The 14,934-nt window shown below is 46.1% G+C and overlaps 1 protein-coding gene across 21 annotated transcripts in view; it reads right to left on the bottom strand.

The window, feature by feature from the left end:
- The window catches only part of LOC139553457 (bridge-like lipid transfer protein family member 1), a 142,884-nt gene that overhangs the window by 10,905 nt on the left and 117,045 nt on the right, over positions 1 to 14,934 (bottom strand). For 13 of the 21 annotated variants that reach the window (XM_071365779.1, XM_071365792.1, XM_071365789.1 and 10 more), the window contains 6 exons: positions 10,839 to 11,028; positions 10,171 to 10,350; positions 9,892 to 10,028; positions 9,509 to 9,707; positions 9,188 to 9,391; positions 8,796 to 8,972 (listed from right to left, as the gene is read on the bottom strand). In XM_071365779.1, the coding sequence (XP_071221880.1) occupies positions 8,796 to 8,972; positions 9,188 to 9,391; positions 9,509 to 9,707; positions 9,892 to 10,028; positions 10,171 to 10,350; positions 10,839 to 11,028 (1,087 nt within the window). The remainder of the gene's footprint in view (positions 1 to 8,795; positions 8,973 to 9,187; positions 9,392 to 9,508; positions 9,708 to 9,891; positions 10,029 to 10,170; positions 10,351 to 10,838; positions 11,029 to 14,934) is intronic. The other 8 variants (XM_071365785.1, XM_071365795.1, XM_071365787.1 and 5 more) reach the window with 4 other exon arrangements.

The raw sequence follows: 14,934 nt of genomic DNA, 5'->3' as shown, positions 1-14,934 counted from the left end.
GGGCACCGGTTAGTCGGGCTAATTGAGGTAATATGCACATGTAGGTATAGTTAAAGTGACTATGCATAGATGATAAACAGAGAGTAGCAGCAGCGTAAAAGAGGGGGTTGGCGGGTGGGGGGACACAATGCAAATAGTCTGGGTAGCCATTTGATTACCTGTTAGGGAGTCGGGGGGGGGGGGGGGGGGGGTACTGGTATAGAGTCAATGTACAGGGGCACTGGTTAGTTGAGGTAATATGTACATGAAGGTAGAATTATTAAAGTGACTATGCAAAGATGGTAACAGAGAGTAGCAGTGGTGTAAAAGAGGGGGGGCAATGAAAATAGTCTGGGAAGCCATTTGATTAGATGTTCTTGGTCCTAGACTTGGCGCCCCGGGAACCGCTTGCCATGCGCTTGCGGTAGCATGGCAAGTGGTGGTTGGGGTCTTTGACAATTTTTAGGGCCTTCCTCTGATACTGCCTGGTGTAGAGGTCCTCGAGGCCAGGCAGCTTAGCCCCAGTGACTATCCTCTGTAGTGCCTTGCGGTTGGAGGCCGAGCAGTTGCAATACCCGGCAGTGAAGGCAGTGATGGCCTACCCCTGTTGTGTCGTCTGCAAACTTAATGATGGTGTTGGAGTCGTGCCTGGCCATGCGGTCGTCGGTGAACAGGGAGAATAGGAGGGGACTGAGCACGCACCCCTGAGGGGCTCCAGCGTTGAGGATCAGCGTGGCAGATGTGTTACTACCTACCCTCACCACCTGGGGGCTGCCTGTCAGGAAGTCCAGGATCCAGTTACAGAGGGAGGTGTTTGGTCTCAGGGTCCTTAGCTTACTGTTGAGCTTTGATGGTACTATGGTGTTGAACGCTGAGCTGTAGTCAATGAATAGCATTTTCACGTAGGTGTTCCTTTTGTCCAAGTGGGAAAGGGCAGTGTGGAGTGCAATAGAGATTGCATAATCTGTGGATCTGTTTGACCGGTATGCAAATTGGAGTGGGTCTAGGGTTTCTGGGATAATGGTGTTAATGTGAGCCATGACCAGCCTTCCAAAGAACTTCATGGCTACGGACCTGAGTGCTACGGGTCTGTAGTCATTTAGGCAGGTTACCTTAGTGTTCTTGGGCACAGGGACTATGGTGGTCTGCTTGAAGCATGTTGGTATTACAGACTCAATCAGGGACATGTTGAAAATGTCAGTGAAGACACCTGCAGTTGGTCAGCACATGCCCGGAGCACACGTCCTGGTAATTTGTCTGGCCCAGCGGCCTTGTGAATGTTGACCTGTTTAAAGGTATTGCTACGGAGAGTGTGATCACACAGTTGTCCAGAACAGCTGATGCTCTCATACATGCCTCAGTGTTGCTTGCCTCGAAGCGAGCATAGAAGTGATTTAACTCGTCTGGTAGGCTCGTGTCACTGGACAGCTCACGGCTGTGCTTCCCTTTGTAGTCTGTAATAGTTTGCAGGCCCTGCCACATCCGACGAGTGTCGGAGACGGTGTAGCACGATTAAATCTTATTCCTGTATTGGCGCTTTGCCTGTTTGATGGTTCGTCGGAGGGCATAGCAGGATATCTTATAAGCTTCCGGGTTAGAGTCCTGCACCTTGAAAACGGCAGCGCTACCCTTTAGCTCAGTGCAAATGTTGCCTGTAATCCATAGCTTCTGATTGGGGTATGTACGTACAGTCACTGTGGGGACGACGTCCTCGATGCACTTATTGATAAAGCCAGTGACTGATGTGGTGTACTCCTCAATGCCATCGGAAGAATCCCGGAACATATTCCAGTCTGTGCTAGCAAAACAGTCCTGTAGTTTAGCGTCTGCTTCATCTGACCACTTGTTTATAGACTGAGTCACTGGTGTTTCCTGCTTTAATTTTTGCTTGTAAGCAGGAATCAGGCATATAGAATTATGGTCAGATTTGCCAAATGGAGGGCGAGGGAGAGCTTTGTACACGTCTGTGTGTGGAGTAAAGGTGATCTAGATATTTTTTCCCTCTGGTTGGGCATTTAACATGCTGATAGAAATTAGGTAAAACTGATTTAACTTTCCCTGCATTAAAGTCCCCGGCCACTAGGAGCGCCGCCTCTGGGTGAGCAGTTTCCTGCTTGCTTATTTCCTTATACAGCTGACTGAGTGCGGCTTAGTGCCAGCATCCATCTGTGGTGGTAAATAAACAGCCACGATGAAAACTCTTGGCAAATAGTGTGGTCTACAGCTAATCATGAGTTACTCTACTTCAGGCGAGCAAAAGCTAGAGACTTCCTTAGATTTCGTGCACCAGCTGTTGTTTACAACAAAAAAAAAAGTACACAGACCGCCCCCCTTGTCTTATCGGAGTTTGCTGTTCCATCTAGCCGGTGCAGCGTATATCCCGCCAGCCGAATGTTTTCCATGTCGTCATTCAGCCACGATTCGGTGAAACATAAGACACAGTTTTTGATGTCCCGGTGGTAGGATATTCGTGATCGTACCTCGTCTAATTTATTGTCCAATGATTGTATGTTGGCAAGTAATATTGATGGTAAGGGCATATTTCCCACTCGCCGTTGGCGGATCCTTTACGAGGCACCCCACCCTGTGTCCTCTATACCTGCGTCTCTTTCTCTTGCCAATGACGGGGATTTCAGCCTTGTTGGGTGTCTGAAGTACATCCTGTGCGTCCTGCTTGTTGAAGAAAAGATCTTCGTCTAATCCGAGGTGAGCGATCGCTATCCTGATATCCAGAAGCTCTTTTTTGCCGTAGGATACGGTGGCAGAAACATTATGTACAAAATAAGTTACAAATAACGCGAAAACCCCCCCCACATAATTGTCAGTTTACACGATTATACGATAATTGTGCAAGTCCTAATTGTATGTAAAAAAATATATATGCTAGGGCTGTCAGAGGTAATCAGTTAACTCGAGTTAACTGTCATTTTAGTGATTTTTTTTTTACAAATTTGTGATTAATCGCGTTGTCTGAAAACATCCAAAATACATAATTTATACAAGTAAAAACAACAATGCGATGTCAAAACAGGTTGACATTGTGGTTAAAGAATTTACCAGATTTTGCTAACCATTACCTTGGACAAAATCAATAAGTCAATATTCCTGTAATGCGTCTTGAATAACAAATCTTAAAAAACAGCATCAATTGGAGATTAATGAAAGTAAACCATGCGATTAACTCGATGAATTTCCCTCCCCCCCGTTTGACAGACCTTTTTATACTAATACATTTGCTCAGAGAAAGATAGTGTTGAACAAGCAATTTAAAAAAAATCATAAAAGACAGTTTATATTCTTAGAAATAAAATCAAACAAAATGTAATCTGCTTAACATTCTACTTTTTAAATTGAATCTGTATTGTGGCCCTTCCATGGCTTCCTGTTTCACTGGGGTATAAAAACTAGGTAACACAATGGAGAAAAAAAACAGAAATATGTAACTTTTTGGGTGTCCCGACCAAATTCACATAGAAATATGAGTTAAAGATCTGACATGTTCTTCAAAAGCAATTCTAAAAAAACATTAGATTTGTTCTACGTGCACTACTATGCATCCCGTTCTTAAATTTCAGCTGAAAATACATGATTGGTTATTGAAAATATAATTTCACAGCGGTTTAGATGGTACAATGATTCTCAACACTATACTTGCTTGTTTTGTCACAAACTAAAATTAGGAGAACTATTAGAATTTTAGCAACCAGGAAATGGCTGAGCGATTTCTGCATATTTAAGAATTTTAAAACCACTCGCACGTGGTAAACTAGCCTGGTAGAGGGCGCAAGTGGTTCTGGAGGTAAAGAAAAATCCAAGGGCCACAGTTGGAGAATTACAGAACTTGGGGTCACCAAATTTCCAAATATACAATTAGACACCACCTTCATGCCAATAGACTCTTTGGAAGGGTTGCCAGAAAAAAAGCTTTAATTGAGAGCAACCAACAAATGTAAACGCCTGGAGTTTGCTAAACGGCATTGGCAATTGGATTGGAACCGGGTGCTATGGTCAGATGAGAAGGAAATAGAGGTCTTTGTCCACGCAAACCAGCAGTGGGTTTGGTGTCGAAGGAAGGATGCATATGCAGAAAATAACCTCATACCTACTGTAAAACATCTTTGATATTATGGGGTAGTTTTGCTTCCACTGGTCCTGGGGCCCTTGTTAAGGTCAACGGCATCATAAATTCTACTAGGGTACTAGGACATTTTAGCCAAAAACCTGGTTGCCTCTGCCAGGAGGCTGAAACTTGGCCGTAAGTGGATCTTCCAGCAAGACAATGACCCCAAGCATACATCAACATACACAAAGAAATAGTAAAATAACCACAAAATCAACATTTTGCAATGGCCATCTCAGTCTCCGGACATGCACCCCATTTGAAAACCTGCGGTTTGAATTGAAGAGGGCACTACATAAGGCCAGACCGAAAGATATCAAGGATCTAGAAAGATTCTATATGGAGGAATGGTCTAAGATCCCTCCCAATGTGTTCTCCAATCTCATAAACGGGGAGGGTGCACAAAGTATTGGGGATTTTAACAAGGCTAATCTGAAAACAAAGCTCCCTAAATTCTATCAGCATATCGATTGCGCAACCCGGGCTGGCAAAACCCTGGATCATTGTTACTCTAACTTCCGCGAAGAATATAAGGCCCTCCCCCGCCCTCCTTTCGGAAATGCAGACCACGACTCCATTTTGTTGCTCCCAGCCTATATACAGAGACTAAAACAGGAAGCACCCGCGCTCAGGTCTGGTCAACGCTGGTCCGACCAATCGGATTCCACGCTTCAAGATTGCTTCGATCACGTGGACTGGGATATGTTCCGCATAACGTCGAACAACAACATTGATGAATACGCTGATTCGGTGAGCGAGTTTATTAGCAAGTGCATCAGTGATGTTGTACCCACAGCGTCTATTAAAACATTCCTCAACCAGAAACAGTGGATTGATGGTAGCATTCGCGCAAAACTGAAAGCGCGAACCACTGCTTTTAATCAGGGCAAGGTGACCGGAAACATGACCGAATACAAACAGTGTAGCTATTCCCTCCGCAAGGCAATCAAACAAGCTAAGCGTCAGTATAGAGACAAAGGAGTCGCAATTCAACGGCTGACACGAGAGGTATGTGGCAGGGTCTACAGTCAATCATGGACTACAAAAGAAAAACCAGCCCCGTCGCGGACCACGATGTCTTGCTCCTAGACAGACTAAACAACTTATTTGCTTGCTTTGAGGACAATACAGTGCCACTGACACGGCCCGCTACCAAAACCTGCGGACTCGCCTTCACTGCAGCCAACGTGAGTAAAACATTTAAACGTGTTAACCCTCGCAAGGCTGCAGGCCCAGAGGGCATCCCCGGCCGCGTCCTCAGAGCATGCGCAGACCAGCTGGCTGGTGTGTTTACGGACATATTCAATCAATCCTTATTCCAGTCTGCTGTTCCCACATGCTTCAAGAGGGACACCATTGTTCCTGTTCCCAAGAAAGCTAAGGTAACTGAGCTAAATGACTACTGCCCTGTAGCACTCACTTCCGTCATCATGAAGTGCTATGAGAGACTAGTCAAGGACCATATCACCTCCACCCTACCTGACACCCTAGACCCACTCCAATTTGCTTACCGCCCCAATAGGTCCACAGACGACGCAATCGCCATCACACTGCACACTGCCCTAACCCATCTGGACGAGAGGAATACCTATGTAAACATGCTGTTCATCGACTACAGCTCAGCATTTAACGCCATAGTACCCTCCAAACTCGTCATTAAGCTCGAGACCCTGGGTCTCGACCCCGCCCTGTGCAACTGGGTCCTGGACTTCCTGACGGGCCGCCCCCCCAGGTGGTGAGGGTAGGTAACAACATATCTACCCCGCTGATCCTCAACACCAGGTCCCCACAAGGGTGCGTTCTCAGCCCTCTCCTGTACTCCCTGTTCACCCATGACTGCGTGGCCATGCACGCCTCCAACTCAATCATCAAGTTTGCAGACGACACTACAGTGGTAGGCTTGATTACCAACAACGACGAGATGGCCTACAGGGAGGAGGTGAGGGCCCTCAGAGTGTGGTGTCAGGAAAATAACCTCACACTCAATGTCAACAAAACAAAGGAGATGATCGTGGACTTCAGGAAACAGCAGAGGGAGCAGCCCCCTATCCACATTGATGGGACAGTAGTGGAGAGGGTAGTAAGTTTTAAGTTCCTCGGCGTACACATCACGGACAAACTGAAACGGTCCACCCACACAGACGGCGTGGTGAAAAAGGCGCAGCAGCGCCTCTTCAACATCAGGAGGCTGAAGAGATTTGGCTTGTCACCAAAAACACACAAACTTTTACAGATGCAAAATCGAGAGCATCCTGTCGGGCTGTATCACCGCCTGGTACGGCAGCTGCTCCGCCCATAACCATAAGGCTCTCCAGAGGGTAGTGAGGTCTGCACAACGCATCACCGGGTGCAAACTACCTGCCCTCCAGGACACCTACACCACCCGATGTCACAGGAAGGCCAAAAAGATCATCAAGGACAACAACCACCCGAGCCACTGCTTGTTCACCCCGCTATCATCCAGAAGGCGAGGTCAGTACAGGTCCATCAAAGCGGGGACCAAGAGACTGAAAAACAGCTTCTATCTCAAGGCCATCAGACTGTTAAACAGCCATCACTAACATTGAGTGGCTGCTGCCAACATACTGACTCAACTCTAGCCACTTTAATAACGGAAGAATTTATGTAATAAATGTATCACTAGCCACTTTAAAGAATGCCACTTTATATAATGTTTACATACCCTACATTACTCATCTCATATGTATATACTGTACGCTACTGCATCTTGCCATCTTGATGTAATTAAATGTATCACTAGCCACTTTAAATAATGTTTTCATACCCAACATTACTCATCTCATATGTATATACTGTACTCGATACCATCTACTGCATCTTGCCTATGCCGTTCGGCCATCACACATTCATATATTTTTATGTACATTTTCGTATTCATTCCTTTACACTTGTGTGTATAAGGTAGTTGTTGTGAAATTGTTAGGTTAGATTACTTGTTAGATATTACTGCATGGTCGGAACTAGAAGCACAAGCATTTCGCTACCCTCGCATTAACATCTGCTAACCATGTGTATGTGACAAATAAAAATTTGATTCGACACAACAGTGGTAGGCCTGACCACCGACAACGACGAGACAGCCTTAAGGGAGGAGGTCAGAGACCTGGCCGTGTGGTGCCAGGACAACAACCTCTCCCTCAACGTGATCAAGACAAAGGAGATGATTGTGGACTAGGAATAAGAGGACCAAGCATGCCCCCATTCTCATCGACGGGGCTGCAGTGGTGCAGGTTGAGAGCTTCAAGTTCCTTGTTGTCCACATCACCAACAAACTAACATGGTTCAAGCACACCAAGACAGTGGTGAAGAGGGCACGACAAAACCTATTCCCCCTCAGGAAACTAAAAAGATTTGGCATGGGTCCTGAGATCCTCAAAAGGTTCTACAGCTGCACCATCGAGAGCATCCTGACTGGTTGCATCACTGCCTGGTATGGCAACTGCTCTGTCTCTGACCGCAAGGCACTACAGAGGGTAGTGCGAATGGCCTAGTACATCACTGGGGCCAAGCTTCCTGCCATCCAGGACCTCTATACCAGGCGGTGTCAGAGGAAGGCCCTAAAAATTGTCAAAGACCCCAGCCACCCCAGTCATAGACTGTTCTCTCTGCTACCGCATGGCAAGCGGTACCGGAGCGCCAAGTCTAGGTCCAAGAACATCTAATCAAATAGCTTCCCAGACTATTTTCATTGCCCCCTCTTTTACACCGCTGCTACTCTGTTACCATCTATGCATAGTCACTTTAATAATTCTACCTACATGTACATATTACCTCAACTAACCAGTGCCCCTGCACATTGACTGTATACCAGTACCCATTTCAGACTATCCTTTTGTGAGGCGCAGCCGGGAACTAGTTCTGTACGAAGGCGAATGGTGGGGTTGATAAACCAGAATTGGAGGATCCTCCATCATCGTTGAAATCTCCAGTTTGGGAACATTTTGGCTTCCCAGTAGAAGAAAAAATGTATTGAACTTAGTAGGAAATCAACTAACTGTATTGAATTTATTAGAACATTCATTAATTTGACCAAGATGATAATAAAACATGAACAAAATGCTTAAGTGATTTGTATTTTCCTTCAACTTTCTGTGTGTGTGTTTGTCTACCACTATGTAGCTGTTAGCGATGATGCCAATGACAACCGTCTTTTGGTAGATGGAAAGGCTTTCCCAAAAACCTTCTCAATTAAAGTGGAACTGACAGCATTTTAGCAACATGAAATCTTTTTTTTTTTTTTTAAACAAGCTAGCACATTTTCACACATTCATAGAATGTTTGGGAATGACGTATATATTCTTGAGCAATATAGAGTGGGAAAGTGGCCGTGAGTTTGGACAATTAATAGACACAGCAGTTTTATATATTTTGGGTTAGTTTCATGTCTTTTGCCAAAACAAAAATGTACTACAGTAAGTATTGGCATTTCATTTTCCCGCAGTACCAAAACCGAACCGTAGACCCAAAACCGCAATACAGACCGAACTGTGAGTTTGAAGAAACAATTACACCCCTATTATTTATTTAATACAGTAATTTTTTGCTCATCTCTTTTAAGCAATGACAAGAATTTGGGACGTGACCATACATAACATTCCCATTTGGAAGACCAAAGACTGCTTTCAGATTAGACGGTGTCCAACCATTAAACATGTTCCAAGAGCGGATGGGGCACCTGAGATATTGATAAGGGTGGTGTCCATCTTGCCTCCCTTGCCAGGTACAAAGCTCTCAATGAAGGTGGGTCCTCCGGTGCGTCTCATTCTGGACAGGCTGACCTTGACGAACTCCAGGTTGATGCTGAGTGAATCCTTCCTCCCAGTCACAGAGGACGGCTCCTCATCCACTGTACCTTGAAAGAACAGATATGAGACAAGACTTCATAGCGCTGTTATAATGCTACACACTGACTGATGGAAGTCTGAACAACCCTGTATCACTATGAGGCATGCTGTACAGCGCGGTTGGTGGACTACACTGCAATTATAATGCACAGGAATAAAAATAGGCTTTAGAATATATGAATACATTTTCAGGATGTTAAACTTTCACCACACTTTTCCATACCTAGAGGTCCTGGGCCTGGGGGCAGCCCTGTGACGGCAGACTTCTGTTTCCCTGCACCGTAGGGGTGGAACACGTAGAGGGAGAAGTCTGACATGCAGGCGGTGAAGCTGAGCCCTGAGGAGTTGCTGGGGGGGGCGGTGAGGTCTGACTGGCTGCTGCTGTGACGGGTCCGGCCCAGAGGGCTACCCAGAGATGGAGAGGGACCTGGAGGTTAGATCAAAGAGGTGTTATTATGGACTAGATAGACTTAGAAATTGAAATGCAGCCACTCGCACATCTATAGGTTGCTTTACAGGTGCATTGGTGTGTTGCTATCCAAACCTCCTTTGATAGGGGGCGGTTTGAGGATGTGTTGGCTCGGGGGGGTGGAGGAGGGTGGGTGTGAGCTGTCGGTAGGTTGGGTGCTGGATGGGATCTCCATTTCACCGCGATTAGAGGAGAATACCAGGTCTAGAGATGGCAATTTCAGCATACACTCTACTCTGGACATGGGCAAGCAGCTGAAGCGGATCTGAGAGGGCTGGAGACATGGAGTCAGATTAGAATAGAATTAGAAAACTTTATTCATTTGAGTGTGGTGTCTCAGTGTCTGGACATTGTGACAGCAAAACATACTCATTTAAAACACTCATATTGTACAATGGCGAACAGAGTGACATGAGCTTTGCGAGCCATAGTAAGGCGGGCAATTTGAGGTAGGTTACCTGTACTCTGACGTAGACCACCACGTCCACAGGGAAGGAGGAGTAGGCAGAGGTGGAGGAAACCAGGGAGGTGGTGGACTCCTCCAGGGGATCCACTGGCTCAAACTGGCCTATGTCCTCCTCCTGGGAGTTCACAGCTGAGACACACAGACAAAACGGGGTCAGCTTTGAGCAACGGTCTAGTATGTTGTTGGTCATTAAGGCCCAGCAACCCCATTCTAACCATCTCTCTCCCACGGCAAACAGGCGATGGATTTGCAATTAAATGACCCTACATACCAGTATAGTTCCTTTCCACAGTGGTGATTGGAATGGTCTCCAAGGCTTTCTCCAGGAAGTCCAGAAGACAAGGGCTGATGACCATCTCCTCTGGGAGGGTCTGAAGGGCCACCCAGGCATACAGCTTGGCTGTCTTCACCCCACCACTACCCTTGCCTTTGGCTGCAGAGGACACATGATCTGAGTTTGACAGGGTCACACAAAGCTTCACTACTTACACCAACATTGGTAATTACAATAGGCCTAGAACATTGGGATGCTGTGTTTAGTGTGACCCATTACCTAACTAGTGATGGAATGAAACACATAGTGGGACAAACTTATCAAATGTTCTTTCATTTACAGAACTTTCTGGTTCCACCTTTTATGTTTTCTTTCATCTGGAGAATAACAGTTTTTAATTAAACAGCCCCTTTATCTATCCACCCACTACGTGTCTGAAACAAAATTATTAAATTAACTGGATCTTAAAACATTCCAACACAGAAATCCCAATCGTCGTCAACATTCACAGATCAAAGCCTTGGACACGACTACACAAGCATGCATTACATTGATTGGGTGGGTTGATTGAGGATGTCTATGGCCACGATGGAGATGTGGTGCTTTACTGTAGATCAACACAGAAGGTGAAAGGGCATGCAAGTAATAATGAGAGCTCTCAGTACCTGATGGTAGAGGTGGGGGTGGGGGAGGAAGGAGCGTGTTAGTCTTGCTTTGGGCAGCATTGGGAGGGTTGTGAGGGCCGCAATCTTTCATACCATACAGCTTGGACTCTTTGGAGAGGGTGCGGGGGAGGGAGGATCCTCGCGAGGCATTGGGTGACTCAGTCTTCATGGTTTTGGAGTTGTAGTGCAACTGGGGTTGGAGGAAATAGAAAAATGGTTACTAAGGATGTGCAACATTCCTTTTCAAGACGATTTGATACTTATCTAGATACATGGGCTCCGATACGATACAGGAATGATAGATTTAAGTTTGAAACGGCACGATGCGGTCTGATTAGAGGAACGAATCGGTGCGATTCGGTTCAATGTGATTCGATGCACTAACATTAGTTGCATAAACATTCATTGTCCATTCTAAATTAAATCTGCTGCTGATGGAGCTCATGAGCTGAAACTGTCTGAGAGGATTTGTCTTGTACGTGTGTGTGTGCTTTTCACACACAACAGTGTCTAGGGTTTTTCAAGAATAGTGCAACAAACCAAAAACATCCAGTCAGCGGCAGTGGCCAGGTCCCTGATGATCTTCTTGGCCTTCCTGCTACACCTGGTGTTGTATGCAATGTTCCCTCAATTTTCTTCCATGACTGAGCAAATTTGAACGTTTGGGAAATTCTGTACAACTTCCAACGTGCGTTTTCTGTGAACGCTTTAAGTTAGTTTTAAAAGTGGTCAAGTAGGCTACTGTGGCTATTTGATCATAATGTAGACCTACCAGAGTGGCCTACCATCAAAAACAATGGAGAAAATGCATCCCATAACATGTTAACATGGAAATACCTGTTCTATCGTTCAGCCTACAGTTGCAGCCAATGTGTGGTGTTGAAGCTAGGCCTACATTCCATGAGACTTTTGAAAAAAACATGCAGGGCTTGACATTAACCTGTTTATCCACTTGTCCTTCAGACAAGGAGGTGACTGCTGAAAATGTTGTTGTGTTGTTTGATGCATCATTATTCCCATACCATTATTACAGAGAATCAGACAAATTATTCTACCTTGTGCCAATTGGCTACTTAGCTTATTCAAGCCTGTCTCAAAATACAACACTGCCCCATTTAAGACAAAAAGCAAATCACTCCCCCATTGCTGACTACAAATAATCTATAACTGGGATAATAACTCACTAACTAGCAAAGGATGTGCACACAAATGTAAACACGTCACTACATGTAGCTATCGCTTTGATCTCAAAACAAGGGCATCTACTCAGGACCGCTCATGCTATAAAACAGTCTTTATTTCACCTATATTTAACCAGGTAGGCCAGTTGAGAACAAGTTCTCATTTACAACTGCGACCTGGCCAAGATAAAGAAAAACAGTGCAACAAAAACAACAACACAGAGTTACACATGAACAAACGTACAGTCAATAACACAAAAGAAAAGAAAAATAGAACAATCTATGTACATTGTGTGCAAATGTAGAAGAGTAGGGAGGTAGGCAATAAATAGGCCCTAGAGGTGAAAATAATTACAATTTAGCATTAATACTGGAGTGATGATGATGTGCAGATGATGATGTGCAAGTAGAGATACTGGGGTGCAAAAGAGCAAGAGGATAAGTAATAATATGGGGATGAGGTAGTCGGGTGTGCTATTTACAGATTGGCTATGTACAGGTACAGTGATCCTTTCCTGAAAGAAGCTAGCTAGCTAACAAGGAGTGTCTAGTTGGCAGAAGAGAAGAAGGGACAAAGAAGGGACAAAGTGGGACAAAATAAGGACAGAAGAAAAGGGAAAGGGGACATTAAGGTGAAGCAGTCCTCTAAAGACACAAAAGACAATAATACAAGAAACAACACTTCTATTGCCTCTCCCTCTACGATACGCACTTCCGGTTTGGTTTGGAGCGAGTAGTTGCATTCCGCTTTGCTCCACAGGTAGTATTACAGGTAGTATTACATTTCATTTCATTACAGTACAACAGTTTGATTTGTTTGATCTTAGCTGGCTACATAGCCGTCTTTGTATCCAAGATAATTGTGTAGTCTAGAGTAATTGTCGAGGTTACCTAGCCAGTTAGAGGTTACCTAGCCAGCTACACTTTCAAACAAAGTCAACAACGCAGCCACTGCTAGCTAGCCTATTTCACCAGCCAGCAGTACTATATCATTTTAGTCAATAAGATTTTTTGCAACGTAAGCTTAACTTTCTGAACATTCGAGACGTGTAGTCCACTTGTCATTCCAATCTCCTTTGCATTAGCGTAGCCTCTTCTGTAGCCTGTCAACTATGTGTCTGTCTATCCCTGTTCTCTCCTCTCTGCACAGACCATACAAACGCTTCACACCGCGTGGCCGCTGCTACTCTAACCTGGTGGTCCCAGCGCGCACGACCCACGTGGAGTTCCAGGTCTCAGGCAGCCTCTGGAACTGCCGATCTGCGGCCAACAAGGCAGAGTTCATCTCAGCCTATGCTTCCCTCCAGTCCCTCGACTTCTTGGCACTGACGGAAACATGGATTACCACTGATAACACTGCTACTCCTACTGCTCTCTCCTCGTCTGCCCACGTGTTCTCGCACACCCCGAGAGCTTCTGGTCAGCGGGGTGGTGGCACTGGGATCCTCATCTCTCCCAAGTGGACATTTTCTCTTTCTCCCCTGACCCATCTGTCTATCGCCTCCTTTGAATTCCATGCTGTCACAGTTACCAGCCCTTTCAAGCTTAACATCCTTATCATTTATCGCCCTCCAGGTTCCCTTGGAGAGTTCATCAATGAGCTTGACGCCCTGATAAGTTCCTTTCCTGAGGATGGCTCACCTCTCACAGTTCTGGGTGACTTTAACCTCCCCACGTCTACCTTTGACTCATTCCTCTCTGCCTCCTTCTTTCCACTCCTCTCCTCTTTTGACCTCACCCTCTCACCTTCCCCCCCTACTCACAAGGCAGGCAATACGCTTGACCTCATCTTTACTAGATGCTGTTCTTCCACTAATCTCATTGCAACTCCCCTCCAAGTCTCCGACCACTACCTTGTATCCTTTTCCCTCTCGCTCTCATCCAACACTTCCCACACTGCCCCTACTCGGATGGTATCGCGCCGTCCCAACCTTCGCTCTCTCTCCCCCGCTACTCTCTCCTCTTCCATCCTATCATCTCTTCCCTCTGCTCAAACCTTCTCCAACCTATCTCCTGATTCTGCCTCCTCAACCCTCCTCTCCTCCCTTTCTGCATCCTTTGACTCTCTATGTCCCCTATCCTCCAGGCCGGCTCGGTCCTCCCCTCCTGCTCCGTGGCTCGACGACTCATTGCGAGCTCACAGAACAGGGCTCCGGGCAGCCGAGCGGAAATGGAGGAAAACTCGCCTCCCTGCGGACCTGGCATCCTTTCACTCCCTCCTCTCTACATTCTCCTCTTCTGTCTCTGCTGCTAAAGCCAATTTCTACCACTCTAAATTCCAAGCATCTGCCTCTAACCCTAGGAAGCTCTTTGCCACCTTCTCCTCCCTCCTGAATCCTCCTCCCCCTCCTCCCCCCTCCTCCCTCTCTGCTGATGACTTCGTCAACCATTTTGAAAAGAAGGTCGACGACATCCGATCCTCGTTTGCTAAGTCAAACGACACCGCTGGTTCTGCTCACACTGCCCTACCCTGTGCTTTGACCTCTTTCTCCCCTCTCTCTCCAGATGAAATCTCGCGTCTTGTGACGGCCGGCCGCCCAACAACCTGCCCGCTTGACCCTATCCCCTCCTCTCTTCTCCAGACCATTTCCGGAGACCTTCTCCCTTACCTCACCTCGCTCATCAACTCATCCTTGACCGCTGGCTACGTCCCTTCCGTCTTCAAGAGAGCGAGAGTTGCACCCCTTCTGAAAAAACCTACACTCGATCCCTCCGATGTCAACAACTACAGACCAGTATCCCTTCTTTCTTTTCTCTCCAAAACTCTTGAACGTGCCGTCCTTGGCCAGCTCTCCTGCTATCTCTCTCAGAATGACCTTCTTGATCCAAATCAGTCAGGTTTCAAGACTAGTCATTCAACTGAGACTGCTCTTCTCTGTGTCACGGAGGCGCTCCGCACTGCTAAAGCTAACTCT

This window comes from Salvelinus alpinus, chromosome 25 (genome assembly GCF_045679555.1).
Source record: "Salvelinus alpinus chromosome 25, SLU_Salpinus.1, whole genome shotgun sequence".
Lineage (NCBI taxonomy): Eukaryota > Metazoa > Chordata > Actinopteri > Salmoniformes > Salmonidae > Salvelinus > Salvelinus alpinus.
The sequence above is the reverse complement of the archived record's forward strand: the minus strand, read 5'-3'. Positions and strand labels throughout refer to the sequence as shown.